Below are 15,462 nucleotides of genomic sequence, written 5' to 3' on the forward strand. Positions count from 1 at the left end.
TTGTTTGTTTGTTTGACAGCTCACTCCTATTCCACATCACAACAACCAGCTATGGCAACTTGACTCCGTGTGGAGGTGCAGCTACTATTCAGGAAGTCTATATAGATGCCCTGGCGCCTGTCACAGTTTTTTGGATACATAGTTCAGCATAGCAACCAATGTGACTAGGGCAGTTTAAAAATCATCACACAACAAAGAGACAAAGCACTGGTGTGGAACTCTGCTCCACTGACATGGAAACAACTGCGCAATCGACTCAGTTGTAAATCTACACAGGTTGCCATGCATTTTTCATTGGAACTGCATTTCAGAACAACTGCATTACAGCAATAACTTATCATCTAGGTAAAGTGGAAGTAAAGTACATCTTTAAGTACATAAAGGTAAAGTACATCTAAAGACCTACCAGTGGTCATCGGCTATCAAGACTCCCGAGAGTGGGATGTCATGACCTGAGTTTGGCCTGCATTTCCCAACTGTAGTTTGCCCTTCCTTTATCATGTATAACAACATCTCCGAGAGCTGCGGGTCTTCGTTCAGATTGACCAAGTTAGGTAGACTGTTGTCCACCTTGAAAGTAATGCCAGCTTTCTAAAATCAAGGATTCAGAAAATCAGGATCTTTGCTTTATTCTACAAAGAGAATCTCACAGTGAAAACTGAATGGCCTGTTTGTTGGAACATAATGCAAGGAATAGAGTTTAACCAAGGCTCTTTGAGTTGGATCCAAGGATCTTAACTGTGTTCCCCTCCACCCAGCAGTCTTTTCTAATGTCAGGACCTGCAAAAATCACCTCCTCCCTTTTCCTTCAGTGGAGCTGCCCTGACGGAAGCACCAGAAAGGGTGACTGCATCCCTGTTGCAGCAACACCAGGGTCCGGAAGGACCACTAGGAAGAAAATATAGGAATGCCCACAGTTATTGGTACCTTCCACTGACAGCTCATTGGATCCAACCCATTATTTTGCATCAACATTTTAATCCACTTGAAGTAACTCCACCTGTAACTCCATCGTTTCTTCAAATTTCTTTTTTTCCGCTTGTTCAAGTTTTTCTTTCCAGGCCCTTCAGAGATCAGAAAGTAAAATGTTATTCATGGAATGAAAATACGTTAAACTCAAGCAGGATGTTATGTCCAGAAGAGCAGGGAAATACTCTTACCTCTGCATCTCGGCCATCTCCCTCTCTTGCTGGTGTAGCTTCATCCTCAGAGAGGTTATTTCTTGCACATAATGTCTGTGTTTCTGAGGATCAATATTCTGCACATTCTTCTGAGCCAATTTCAGCTTCTCGATTTCCGCTTTCAATTCTACATTGACCAAGAGAGCTCAGCAATTAATCAAAACATACCCACAATTTTGGCTTATTTAAAACACACACACACAAACAAGAACAGCTGCAAGAAGCATTTGAAGATTCATCTCATTAACAAAACCCATTAAATTAAAAACTATTATTTTTCTTCCATAGAACAATATTACTAAACTGAGAGATAAAATAATATTTATTTTATATCTCCCTCTTACTGCAGGGCTGCAAGCGCAAGAGTAGACATCCATTTGAATTCATTGGAACTTACTTGCAAGTTTAAAAAAATAGAGAAATGGGGTGCAAAGTTACAGAACAGGATCATACCAGCCCACAGTCCCAGAACACAGTAATGTATACTTAAATCTCACTGACTTCAAAACATGTATTTAAACCCTGTCTGCAGGATAGAAACCTTTGCAGTATAAGATTTCCATCCTGATAATTGGCTAATCCAAGTTCTTGGAAAGGTAGAAAAACAATAATGAATTACACTACATTTTTGGGAACATATACCTAGGATGTTCATAGGGTAGGCTAAAATTAAGAAACATTAATACAAAAACATGTGGTTGCACATGTGGATGTGTAACAAAGACACTTTTATCAGGCAGTTGCTACGAACTGCAAGTCAGCTTCAAAGCTGTTGGCAAACTTTTGGTACTTTTGCTAGTAGAGGCTGGCGATGACCTCACTGGAATCTTTCCCTTGAAGATGTCAATACATTAGGTCAGTTTTATCACACTGATGAGTTCAACAGCACAGGTTTGTTCATGAGCTGCGTTCCTCTTTCTGACCTCTTCCCTTGAATGCACAAACTGTGGCAAACCCAAGTTTCTCTTGGCAGAATGTGTGAAAAAGCCCAAATGTTACATAGTAAACATAGTGTGTCAGGCTCACCTTGGATTAACTTCGCATTCATGTCCTCGTTTACTTTGGCAGTGTTGATTATGAAACAAGCTTGCTTAGCATATCGAAGGGTGCTCAGAGTTTCCTCCACGTTGCTGGCAGCGGGGCTCACGGTGGCAATCATAGCTGTCTTAGAATTTCCACCAAGGCTCTCCTTTAACAACCTTAATTTGGGAAGAAAATAAAGGCACAGTGGCTTTCCCCCAGTCTGAATTCAGCCTGTATTTAGTCTGGTTTGTTCATTTTAACTCTTAAGATGATATTTGATCTGAATGTTTTTTAAAAAAATAGAATTCATGTTTTACTGGGATTAGTACAGGGTTGCCTGGTTTCTTTAGTCACAGAGTCTAGCTTTTTCCTAAACAGATCAGGGGGTGGAAATTCCCAACCATGATAATATGTTCCTCCACCACAGCTCCGTATCCTGGACTGAAGAATCCTCTTGGTATCAAAAAAGTGGATCAAGCAAAGGCTTGTGTGATAACAAAGATACTGGGGGGTGCTGCTTCTTCCTCCTTAAAAAGAACAGGTCCATGCCACTCTTCAAATTCATTCCAACACTGATTGGGAAACAGATGCTCAGTTCAAGTGGTACTACTTCCCATGGACTTGCTCGGAAAATCACACAGTTCAAGGTGAAAACAAAACACCCAATGGAAACAGTGCACTGCCCCTTTCCCCACCATCCCAGCACTGAAAAGTGCCTTGGGGGGGGGGAGGGGGGAAGGGTCATTATACCACAGGACCAACAGATGCAACCTTGAAGATGAGTAAGAACTCCGGATTTGGAGCTTTGGAATTTGAAAGAGAATGTTTGAACATTATAGACTCCAACATAGTATTCTGCTAGCAAACTATTAAAAGACTATTAATGGCCACTTCCCAAATTCAATGTTTTATGATGTAAACCACCGCAAGCCCATTCGGGGAGTGGCGGTCTATAAATTGAATAATAAATAAATAAATAAAATACATATCAACCTTGTATTTGGGACATTATATTGTTACTTCTGCTGTGCATGGAATTTTGATGCCCTGCTACATCATTAGCAATTAACACCATTGTCCCATAACTTTAAATACTACCATCTGGGACACTGGGAGTTTCATATGATCTGCAATGTTGTACTTTTCTGTATTTTGTAGTTTGCTCCTTTAGTTTAGAAGTAATACCTTGCATTAAAGGGTTGGCTCAAGTTATGGGGGGAAGGAGTCACACTGAACTTGATGTGGAACCACTGATTTCTAGGTTTCATGCTTAATGTTTTATGGGAGCTTTTCAATATAGAAAAGCTACCCGTTAATTGTGTATTTGCCACCTGGAGTTTCACACCTTGTGGTCTCATTTATATCACTCAAAAAATTAGGTTTGTATGTTTGATACCTAAAACTTATTACCTTCAGCACTAAGCGCTGAAGAAATTGTGGTCTATACTAAGCCATATTTAGTAAAGGTTTATTTTTGTATAGTTTGCAGTACCCACAGAAATGAACATGTGTTACCCCTTTCCTCCTTGTAAAGTTGTACATTATGAAGTCAGTAACAACCAATTTGTATGTCTCATTTCTTTCAATAGAAGAAACTTACAGGCTATTCTATGCATTTATTCTAGTCTAAGTCCAATGGGTTTATACTGGCATAATACACTTGATTGCACTGTATCTTTAAAAGTTTGGAAGAATCATGGTCACTGTTAAGGTTTTACTTACTTTTGTGTGCCCAATTCCATTAAAATCATAGAATAGAGTTGGAAGAGTCTTCCTGGGTCATCTAGTCCAACCCCCTGCACTAGGCAGGACACTCACAACCCTATTGCTCATCCACTCTAACCTGCCACCCCCTTGAACCTTCACAGAATCAGCCTCTCTGTCAGATGGCTATGCAGCCTCTGTCAGATGGCTATGCAGTTTAAAAATTTCCAAAGATGGAGAACCCACCACCTCCCAAGGAAGCCTGTTCCACTGAGAAACTGCTCTAACGGTCAGGAACTTCTTCATGATGTTTAGACGGAATTTCTTTTGAATTAATTTCATCCCATTGGTTCTGGTCCATCCCACTGGGGCAAGAGAGAACAACTCTGCTCCATCCTCTACATGGCAGCCTTTTAAATACAAGATGGTTATCAGATCCCCTCTTCATCATCTCCTCCAGGCTAAACAGACCAAGCTCCCCTAACCTTTCCTCATACGTCTTGGTCTCCAAACCCCTCACCATCTTTGTTGCCCTCCTCTGGACACGCTCCAGTTTGTCTCCGTCCCTCTTCATTGCCAAGATCAAGTCAAGGTAAAAAAGAGAGGAAAGGGACGGGGGAAATGTAATTTGGCAATAATGAGTCAAAGCTGGATCTCAGCATTTCAATGACAACGTGCCCAGGATGTCTTGGAAATAGTTCGGTACATCCAGCTGAGAAGGAAAGAACAGGTATACAATCCAGCACTTTTAGAAATGTCTTCTGGCACAAAAGATATGCACCTACCATGTAAGGACAGATTCACGGTAAGGAATGAACACTTTCTTCCGGCTTTGACATTGCTCAGACAGTGCAGAAATAACTTTTCCCAAAGTCAACAGGGATTTGTTAATACTCACACCTTCCTATAACAAATAAGAAACAGAAATGCATTGATGACATTGGCCATCCAGGTTCTTTACAAGTAGCGTTGACCATTCTTCAGAATAAAAGCCTGTTAGCCTAATAATTCTATATGCACATTACCACTGGAACCTCAAGCTGATTAGAACTTTGGCACATCATACTGTATACACACATATTAATTTAGAAATATCAGGCAGCTTCACGTGATCCTGTGGATTTCCGAGTGCCTCATTTTACCTTCAGTCTTTCTCCACTGGTTTGAGATGCTGAGCAGCGTTCACTGCCTGCCAGATCTATTAGATTCACACGACTGATAATTCGTTGTTCGCATTCCTCCTTCCCCACGACACTGGTCTAAAGCAAGGAGACAGCCATAGTTAGACATCTATACCGAATTTGTAGTTCTGTGCTCATAACAAGAAATCAGTGCATAAATTATCTAACATAATATATGAATAAATAACTGCAGGTGAAACAATAATTAAAGCAGACCTCTTCAGTCTTTTCAGTGTCCCCATAAACACTGAGCAGGACAAACTTCAGCAAGTGAAAAAATGCACAAACTTTAAGGATTAACTCTTCTCTGGCCATTGTTAGTGTCTCAAAAGTAAAAGAATCTGATCATTTCAAACAGTGAGATACAGCACTCAGAATCAGTGATGTGATAACTTCCATGTTTGAAGACCAAGAACATACCCCACACACACCCTCCCCTCCCCTTAAAAAAACGGGAGGGGGAAGGCAATACATTATTTAAAATATACATTCTTCCCTAGACTGTACGAAAGTAACTACATTTCCACTCAACTCCTATAGCGTTATTCAGCCATTAAAAAACCAGTTAGTCAGCCACACAGTACCTTTGTTTGCGTCATTACAAGGGTAAAAACAGAATGCGACCGAGAACTCTTGTCATTCATGCCTGTGGCGGCAGTAGCTCTCTGTTTATTTCCTAGCTGGAGCCAACTCTGATAATGCAAATAAGAAGATATAATATAGAAAGATTTTGAGAGCAAGCTAAACGCCATGCAGCCTTCAAGTATCTATTTTTTAAAAAAACCTTCACAGCACGGGCTAATAAAATGTAACTGTTACTTATCTAAATTTTGACAAGAAAGGCATGTCCCATTTGAAGCAGCTCATAGGGCAATGTACTCCCTTCCAACGCTGAACAAATAGACCAGTCTTCTGAGTCATGCCAGAAAATCAACTACAAACATCCCTACTGTACAAGACTGACACCGCACCCGAGGCAGCATGGTGGCTAGCCCCCTACCCTTCATGCTTCTCCAGAGAGCACTCTGCATCTCATCCTTTACTGGGGCCCTGAGGTACAGAGCAGAAAGGAGAGCCCCTAAATAATTTACAGGTTTACCTACTGGATATTCCCCCTTACAGTGTTGGGTGGTTTTCAGTTGATTTCATACTTTATTTGTATTCTGTCAACTTCAGCATAATTAGTAGCAGTAATTAATCACATGAGCAAGCAAATAAATAAGAACAAAGACAAACAATTTCTCATAGAGACTTGAGAAGCAATAGAACCAGAGGTTTTGATCCTGCAAGTAATTTTCTACCAGAGCGAGGTTCTCCTTCACAAAACTAATGTTTAGATATTACATCTACGGAAAGAGGTGAAACGTTAGGTGGATGTTCTATAATGGTGTTCTATAATGTTCAGTTCAGCCAACCTGGAAATTATCTTGGAAAATAGAATATTATTACATATGTCTTTTGGAAGTTTCATAATTTGGGGGGGGATCATCTTACCTGGATGTCTGAATAAGAACTGACCACATTCCTAAAATAAATAAAAAGTTATTCATTGAGAAGGAGTTAACATAGACAAGCAAAAGAACTGATACTACAGAATGTTCTATGAAGTCAGTGGATAAGAACCCAGCTTGCTTAAGCACATAGTTCTGTCTGTATAACAGCCCAGATCCCCAAAACATAAAGCAACATCTCCTCTTCACAGGCTTAATGGAATGTATAAAATAAGACCGAAAAGGCACAGAAGATTATGGTCACAGAAATTGAAGATAGAGAGGCTGAAGGAAGGAATAGAGGAGAGCTGGCAATGAACTGAGAAACAGGAGTCCAAGACTATATATAAAACAAATTTGTGAATAAAGTGGATATATGGAAGGCAAGAACTTATTGAGAAAGAATGCTGTGAAGAGAACCTGTATAACCAAGAGATAATTTGTTTGGATGATGCCCAGGTTCCACAGATTGACTGAAAATAACTGGCCACTCCCTGGCAGTTAGCTTCTTGTTGTGTTTATAATTTGCAAACCATACTAGAAATCAGTACCTAAACATTTATGAACATCTAGAACGTAAAGACTTACACAGTCAGATCTTCCACATAGGGTCCAAAGATTGGATGTTCTCTCACACGAAGCTAATTGAGAGACAAAAAGTTCATATTAAAGACCTGATATGAAAATACTCAAAATAATCCACTTCTGCACTATAAGACTTCCTTTCATTTTAACAGATGAAGTCTATCAAACATTAGTTGAATCATACCAGGCCAAGCAAAATGAAGACTGAAAGCTTTAGGAGAAATTTTAAAAGCAACAATAAGTAACAAGAACATGATACTGGCACATAATTGAGCAGAGAAAAACACCCCCTCCCCAAAATCTTATTAAATGAGAACAGTTTCAGAGGGTCTTCTAGCCACATCAAAGCTATTAATCCATGGGGTTGTTAATAGACCTTGAAAAAAATGTCCTGTCCCTTTAATAAAGTCTTGATGTGTGGGAATGGGCAGCTGAAGCTTTTCATGGCATGGAGGTCAATAACAGTATAGTGTCATGGATAGAGTGTTAAGGACTAGGATCTGCCAGAGCCAGATTCAAATCCCCACTCTGCCACCAAAGCTTGCAGGCCGATCTTTAGCCAGTTACAATCTCAGCCTAACCTACCTCACAGGTTTGTTGTGAAGGTAAAATGAAGGAGAGAATGCTGTAAGCTGCTTTGGATCCCCAGTGGAGAGAAAGGAAGGGTATAAACTAAGTAAAATAAATAAACATCTCCTTAAGCCTCTATGAAAAGGACAAGACATTTTTCTCTAGGTAATTGGCAAAACACATGACTCTACAGATGTAAAAAGGTAAAGGTATCCCCTGCGCAAGCACCGAGTCATGTCTGACCCTTGGGGTGACGCCCTCCAGCGTTTTCATGGCAGACTCAATACGGGGTGGTTTGCCAGTGCCTTCCCCAGTCATTACCGTTTACCCCCCCCCCCCCAGCAAGCTGGGTACTCATTTTACCGACCTCGGAAGGATGGAAGGCTGAGTCAACCTTGAGCCGGCTGCTGGGATTGAACTCCCAGCCTCATGGGCAGAGCTTTCAGACAGCATGTCGGCTGCCATACCACTCTGCACCACAATGCTTGTAAAAGCAATGATGATTTTTTCGCACCTTAGGGCAACAATCTAGCAACTTAGGGTTTTTAGACCAATTATAGGGTAGAGCTATGCTGCTCTACACTAATAACTAGGGGTTAAGTGGGAATTTTGCAATTAGAATCCACCACTTAAAAAAAAATGACCATGTTGAATATCAGGGGATGTGGAGAACAATGTCCAACATTTTAATCCTTTCCTTCTTCCATTTCCCCTTACTTAAAAAAAACCCACACCCACACCAGGTCTGCAGTAAGGAGAAGACAGGCTAATAGAGCAGTTTCCAGACACTCTCTCCAATGCCATTTCTCCAGCCTTCAAAGCAGTTGCAAATTGGTTAAAACCAACAAAACCAAACATGGATCTCTTGCAACATACCTAATTCCACACTTACACGTACAGTTCTAGAACAGTAACTTACAGGCTGTTTCTTCTGTCCATTTTCAGTTCTGAAGACAAGTAAATCATGGATTTTTTCATTGTAGACTTCAAAATAGCTCATCTCAAGGTGGTAAGCCTAACAAGACGCAAACAATTGGACAGATAGTTAGGAGCCACATTTCTAAAAGTCATTACTATTTTGATCCTTTATTCATGAAAGATTATGATAGCTTGGATCCTTTTCTAGTATTTCATTGAGTGGGTGGAGTGTGATTTCCCCGGCACACAAACACTTTGTAGGAAGAAAGAAAAAGGCAATAGTATCATAAACATATGAAAAGCAAGATCTGAACTAATAGAATAGATTATTGTGCCAACTACCTGATCAAATAAACATGTGAACATTCATGTTGATGTAATCAAATCTAGATGCTAGTTCACATTCAAGGGCAGTCTACATGTGGTCCCAGGTCTCCATATACCACAGCCAGGGTACAGTAATGTACCATGAATGTATACACAATGACATACCTCATCCACTTTCCACTTTTCCTCATTAACTTTTTGAAAGTGAAAGAACTGTAAAAACCGAATGCTTCATGGATGTACTCAAATTGTGTTACATTTTGCTCACAGCAGGAGATGCACATGATGCCAAGATTAGGGCTTCTATTCAACAATACCAAATCTATTTCCAGAATCTTTGTTGAGCTAGCGGTAGAAAGCAGAAGTAGTTCAAATGAACATACAGAATAAATACCTGCTGCGATTCCATATCTGCTATCCGAGTAAAGAGATCTTCACAAAATCTTGGAATTATTCCTCGCTCATCATCATCAAACCCCATCATGCTGTAATTACATGCACACAAACAGAAATACACACCGTACTGTATTGGTAGAACAACCTTTCACAGTTCTCTAACCTAGCATTACAGCGTAGCAGGCTCTGAACAACCTTTAGCTATCTCTGCAGCACTTCCCCATAGAATGCTATAACATTTAACAGAATAGTGAATTAAAAATTGAATAGACTGATCCGATAGATCCATTAGGAAAAATTAACTATTTGTCTGCATCTCTGATGGAAACCTCTAAAGACATCAAACATCAAATTTGAGTATATGTCCAAGACATACATGGAGTATGTTATTCCTTAAATGTGCAACCACAATAACTTTCTAAACCATGAAGCCATCAGTTGGCTCCACCCTCATGGCTAAATCCACTGAAGCCACTGGTAGAGAGGAGGCTGGAAGCTGCAGATTGCCAGAGGTAAAGTTCTGACCCATTCATCTAAATCCCCCCTGTGCTGTTAAGCAGGCTGACAGATTAATAATAATAAGGCAGGTTGAGTGATAAATAATAAGGCTTGGCAGCCATACAGCATTCAAAAGTACTTCACATGTATACTCAACAATCCATACTGCAACCCTGTAAGGAATTATTTCAAAGGATGCTCAAGATTATTATTCCTGTATGGCAGTTTAAGGCAGAGAGATATGAACCTGCCAAAAGCTACTGAGTGAGTGTGTGGCATGGGTTAGATATGAGCTCAGAATTCAATTGTGTAGCCTTAAGGCTACATTGGTTCCCACAGAGTCCTCAAAGCATTTCCATTCGGTGAGTGCAGTATTGTCCAGATACAAATCTGAGAATTTTCTCCATGCTGTCATTTCAAGTGCAGCATTTCAGTAAGAGCTTCAGAAGGAGACGCACAAAAAGCATGCCGCATTGCCCATCCAACTTACGTATAGGACTTTCCAGAGCCAGTCTGTCCATATGCAAAGAGGCAGGTGTTGTATCCTTCAAAGGCTGTTTCCAGGAGAGGCACAGCCACTGACCGATAGACCATCTCCTGGCTCACAAAGTTATGATTATGCTTATCAAAAGACCAGAATGAAAAGTCAAACACGAAACTATATACTTGTTTGGTGTCTGGATGGTGAACAACAGTCTCTTGCCCAGCCATAGAGACCACTTGCAACTGTTCTTCGTTTTTGTCTCTGAATAAGACACAAAATAAAATGATTTATCAAAAAACTGAACATTCCCTGACAATGGTGTCCAGTCCGGAAATAGACCTAAATAACAGCTTCAAAAGTGTACATAAAATTACAATATGGAAAATTAAGCATCAAGACATGGTAACCAACAACACTGAAATTTAAGCTACTGAATAGACAATTCATTGTTAATAAATATTTGATAGTATACAACAACAAAACAGTTTAGGCTACGCTATAAATCAGTGGTTCCCAACCCGCGGGCTGCGGCCCAGTGCCGGGCCGCGAAGGCCTTGGCACCGGGCCGCGGCTCCTTCTTCCCTCCCCCCTGAAGCGAGAAGCTCGTGGCCCGGCAAGCTTCTTATTTCGGGAGGGAAGAGAAGCTTGCCAAGCCACAAGCTAATCTGCCTCTTTAGCAGCCGATTTGCTGGCGACCCAGAGGGGCCGGGAGGGGGAGCCACGGCCGCCAGCATGGCGGTGGCGCAAATGCGCATGCGCGGACTGCCACGCACGTGCGCAGCAGTCCGCACATGCGCGTTTGCGCTGGGGCTGCCGCGCGTGCGCAGGCCCCCGGGCCGCCCTCTCCCCCCACTACGCCGCAGCGGTCCGCAGCAGGCGAAAGCTTGCGGACCGCTGCTATAAATAACTGCAAAACAGTGGAACTTGATATACCCTCTAGGTCTAGAATGGCTTTTCTCAACTTTACCATCGAGAAACCCCCTGAAACATTCTTGAGGCTTCAAGAAACCCAAGCAGTGGCACGATTTTCCAGAATATCATTAGGAAGCAGGCTCATCATTGGCCATGGGGAGGAGAGGGGGGCAGGTCCACATGACCACAAAAGGTCATATCACCCAATAAATGTTTAACACATTTTGAAATATATTTAAATTATCACCCATTCAGGAAACCCTTCCAAGGGCTGTCAAGAAATCCCAGGGTTTCACGGAACCCTGATTGAGTAAGCTTGCTCTAGGATTATAGCATCCTGGTTGAACAAACTACAAATTTAAAATCTTGAATCTTACAGCAGTCCTGGAAATGTGTAGTGCTGTAAAAGCTTTGTTAGATGCCACTCAATAGATTATAGGACTGAATTAAGTTTATTGCCTGGCACTAAGGTGCCTCTCCGGGGCACACACACACCCTCTGCCCAAGCATGAATTGTCCTTTGGGCAGAAGAGGCCACTTGATCTGGTTAAGTCTGTCACACACCCATTGCTGATCCAACCCAGCAGTAGTGAAAGGGCAGCAGTGCCAAGGGGGCAAAGTACCAGGGTTGCCTGTTTGCCATTGCTGCTGTCTCCACTCAGTAAAACCATAGTTGGTTAACCAGAAAGCCTCATTCCCCATGGGTATCAATTAAAAAAGCTTTTCCTCTATCATTTTCCCCCAGTACTGATGCCTATGAAATATTAAAAGATGGCTCATAAAAATTTGCTACAGATGCTAACCATGAGATAATACCACTGGAAAATGATATTATGCCACAGAACCTCTTAGCAGAAAGACATAAAAATCTATGTAATTTCAGAGAGGCAGTCTGAAATCTTTCACTGACAAAACATGGTAACAAAATGACAGACCTCATGCTGAATGGACGTACTCTTACTGCCACAATCACTTTACTGTTTTCAATTCTGAAAGGGTCATCTTTGCTGCATGCATCTTGAATCAGAACGTTTTCTTTTGGCAAAGAGGCTTGAGTGCCCATGTTGTTCTCTTGTCCCCTTCCATTTGTATTACTTAAAGTGAGAGGGTTAGAAATACTGGATTTCTTCTGCGAGACTACATGAAGACATGCCGTCTTGCTCCTCATGGTGGAGATACTAGGACTTCTGGTATCCTGAAGAGGTTCACATTTTGCTGTAAATTTAATTCCTGCTGTTATAGCTTTCCTCGGTGTCTTCTGTCTTTCCAAACTTTCATTTTTCATAGATCTGCTTTGCTCACTGCCAGCCTCGTTTTGCTTACTGAAATTAACTTTTCCGGTCACTTTTAAGGTCCTGTTTTCAGGTTTCACAGCTGTTGAGAGCACTGAACTAAGAACCTCATTTTGTGAATTACTGCCAATTGTCCTTTGTTTCAAAGGAGTATAGCTTCCAGCACCATTCGGACCATTGTTTTTCCTTTCCAAACTTCTCTTTATATCTGTGTGACCTTTGAGACACTGAAGACCATTTTTAACAAGTGGAGCATCCTTACTGTTACATTTTGGTGGAAATAAAATATCATTGCTCTTCTGTGCAATAGACCCTTCATTTTCTGTCCTATCTGCCGGTGTGCTGTCTATATTACACTGCTCATTTGATCCAGTCCTCAGGCGCCTTTGTAGTGTTGGGTGCCTTTGCGTTTGTGTAGTTTCGCTGTCTTGTGTGGTATTCTGATCCAAGCATCCTTTGCTTGTCACTGTCCTTCTTTGGAGGCTCAGCTTCTTGCCTTCACTTGTAGATGCCACTGAAGAATCACCCAGTTTCTTGCAAGCAGAAATCACATATGTCCTATTTATCCCTTCTGTTTTGCTCAGAAACTGTGGCAATGGAGTCTCTCTCTCCTTTTCCGTTCTTTGTGGTGTAACCTGTGGCCCAAACCTGTTGCTTTTCACAGTGGCATTCTCTGGGGGATATTTTTGTGAGGAAACACCAAGAGTATCAGTATGGCATCTTTTTGGAACAATATAGATAGGCATTTCCAACAAGCTGCAATTGTAGGATTAAAACTATCTTCTGTAAGCTTCTTCCAGGGGAACGTCCTTGACTGTTAATCTTATTTTCTTTGTAATATATCACCATAGGATCTGTAAAAAATATAAATTTTCATCATTATCTTAACCATTGGTCCCTTAAATAAAGTGGAAAGGACCATGTAGGCCCCGGACACTCACCCTGAGTGTCTGGCCCCGGACACTCACCCTGTCAGAGTAATGTCCGCTGGGCACATCAGGATTGGGCCGGCCCCCTGGAGCGCTCGCCTCCAGGAGCCAAGTGCGTGGCCCATGGAGCGCCTGCCTCCAGGAGCTGAGTGTGCGGCCCAATCTGGCCGCGCCCAGCAAAACTGGGTGCTTCCGGATTGGGACGGCCCCACCACCCAGGCAGCACGTGGATTGCGGCCCCTCCGGTAAGGAGGGCACGCGCCCGTCCCAGGAATGACTAAATGTGTACTAAAAGATGATCCTCGTTGTAGAAGAAGAAGAGTTGGTTCTTATATGCCACTTTTCTCTACCTGAAGGCATCCCAAAGCGGCTTACATTCACCTTCCCTTTCCTCTCCCCACAACTGACACCCTGTGAGGTAGGTGGGGCTGAGTGAGCCCTGATACTACTGCTCGGTTGGAACAGCTTTATCAGTGCTATATTGTGAACCCAAGGCCACCCAGCTGGCTGCATGGTTGTCAAGTGAGCTTATTAACATATTTCCACAAGTTCTGAATCAATCAGCACTCCCCTAATTTCACAGTTGCCCTCCCTTCCTGTAAACAAATAACTGCATGGCAAAAAGTTTGCAGGCTGTATAGTATAATAATAACCATCAGAAATTCTGTATAATTCTGTATAATAATATACAGAATTATAATAATATATAATTCTGTATAATAATTCTGCATAATAATAACCACCAGAAATTCTGGGATATACTGACAAGAAGTAAGAACATCTGATTCACATCAATTATTTAAAAGCTTTTTTTTTCTCTTCTCTTTCTCTTCTATTTTTCACTCCTCCAGTTTCTTAGGAGTCATGCCAACTCGCCATCACTTAACAGTGATGTTAAGTGCATTATTTACTCCTTTAAACATAATTTTTGGCTTGTACAGGGAAAGCAAAAAGGGGGATTTTTATTCCTTCCCATTTCAACACATACTTAAAGGCAATGGCATGAATCCCTTAGAGATGCTGAGCAGAGATGAAGGCTAACAGCTATTCCGGGGAGAACATTAACAGAGGGCTTAGAAATAGAACATAAAGGAGTTGCTAGATCAGACAGAAATCCAAGCATACTTTGCTCAATAAAAATCACCCAACTATCTCACAAACCTCTCCAGCATCTGATATTTAAGAATGCTTTTAAAGATATGCTGTCCCTTTAAAATTGTCTTTATGTTTTTTGTCTGTAAACCACCTCAAATGCCTTGGATAAATGATTACAAGAAATGACATTTAGATAATATGTCCATATTAGGCATTTAGCGACAGAGTAAGAGGGAGGGGGAAATAAAGGCATTGGAAGCCCTGGGGCTGAGACATATTAGCGTCTTTACGGGCGGGGACACACACAATAAAAGCATCCACGCGAAGCTAGCCGTGTTTCCTTTCAGACATGCAACACTAACCTCCCCCTCTCCAGGAAGCTCCCGTGCCAGTGAATACAGAGGGAAAGCCTCACGGTAGGAGATTTAAAAAATTCTCTCCCACCCCGAATAATCCATTTCACAGGAAAAGGACGTTGAAGTTTCCAACAAAACAAAGCAGAAGAAGGAGACCTGCCCAGAAGAGGCGCTTCGCCCACATGCCAACCTACCTGCTCTCAAGCAAGCCCCTAACAGCCGCTCGCTTCAGCGGCGCCTCGAATGCCCTGTTCGAATGCTCCGCCGGCGCCTGCCATTGGCTGGAGCGGACCGATGACATCACACACCGTCCCCAGAAGGAAAAGAAAACAGTAGGCAAGAAGCGGCCGCAATTTTGACACTTCCGGTTCCTGATCAAACGCAGATACATGCGGGCGACCAGACTGGAAAATAATACAGGACACGTAGCGTGGCTACTCCTTTTTCGCAAAGGAACTCTGTGTCGCGCTTGTCTTTGTATATTTTCTTTTTTTGCTACCTTCATTAGGGTAGCCCCATTT

The 15,462-nt window shown here is 41.8% G+C and overlaps 1 protein-coding gene across 4 annotated transcripts in view; it reads right to left on the minus strand.

Annotated features, from left to right (window-relative positions):
• Positions 1-15,251, minus strand: part of KIF14 (kinesin family member 14) — a 35,129-nt gene extending 19,878 nt beyond the window's left edge. For 2 of the 4 annotated variants that reach the window (XM_077332776.1, XM_077332774.1), the window contains exons 1-14: positions 15,136-15,251; positions 12,205-13,415; positions 10,364-10,618; positions 9,374-9,464; positions 8,654-8,749; positions 7,168-7,220; positions 6,584-6,614; positions 5,674-5,781; positions 5,051-5,167; positions 4,694-4,812; positions 2,208-2,380; positions 1,161-1,308; positions 1,001-1,064; positions 407-591 (exon numbers count right to left, since the gene is read on the minus strand). In XM_077332776.1, coding sequence (XP_077188891.1) covers positions 407-591; positions 1,001-1,064; positions 1,161-1,308; positions 2,208-2,380; positions 4,694-4,812; positions 5,051-5,167; positions 5,674-5,781; positions 6,584-6,614; positions 7,168-7,220; positions 8,654-8,749; positions 9,374-9,464; positions 10,364-10,618; positions 12,205-13,307 — 2,543 coding nt within the window. In that variant the 5' untranslated portion in view covers positions 13,308-13,415; positions 15,136-15,251. Of the gene's footprint in view, positions 1-406; positions 592-1,000; positions 1,065-1,160; positions 1,309-2,207; positions 2,381-4,693; positions 4,813-5,050; positions 5,168-5,673; positions 5,782-6,583; positions 6,615-7,167; positions 7,221-8,653; positions 8,750-9,362; positions 9,465-10,363; positions 10,619-12,204; positions 13,416-14,947; positions 15,094-15,135 lie in introns of those variants that run through there. The other 2 variants (XM_077332775.1, XM_077332777.1) reach the window with 2 other exon arrangements.
• Positions 15,252-15,462: the final 211 nt, after the last annotated feature.

The sequence above is a fragment of the Paroedura picta genome, chromosome 4 (genome assembly GCF_049243985.1).
Source record: "Paroedura picta isolate Pp20150507F chromosome 4, Ppicta_v3.0, whole genome shotgun sequence".
Lineage (NCBI taxonomy): Eukaryota > Metazoa > Chordata > Lepidosauria > Squamata > Gekkonidae > Paroedura > Paroedura picta.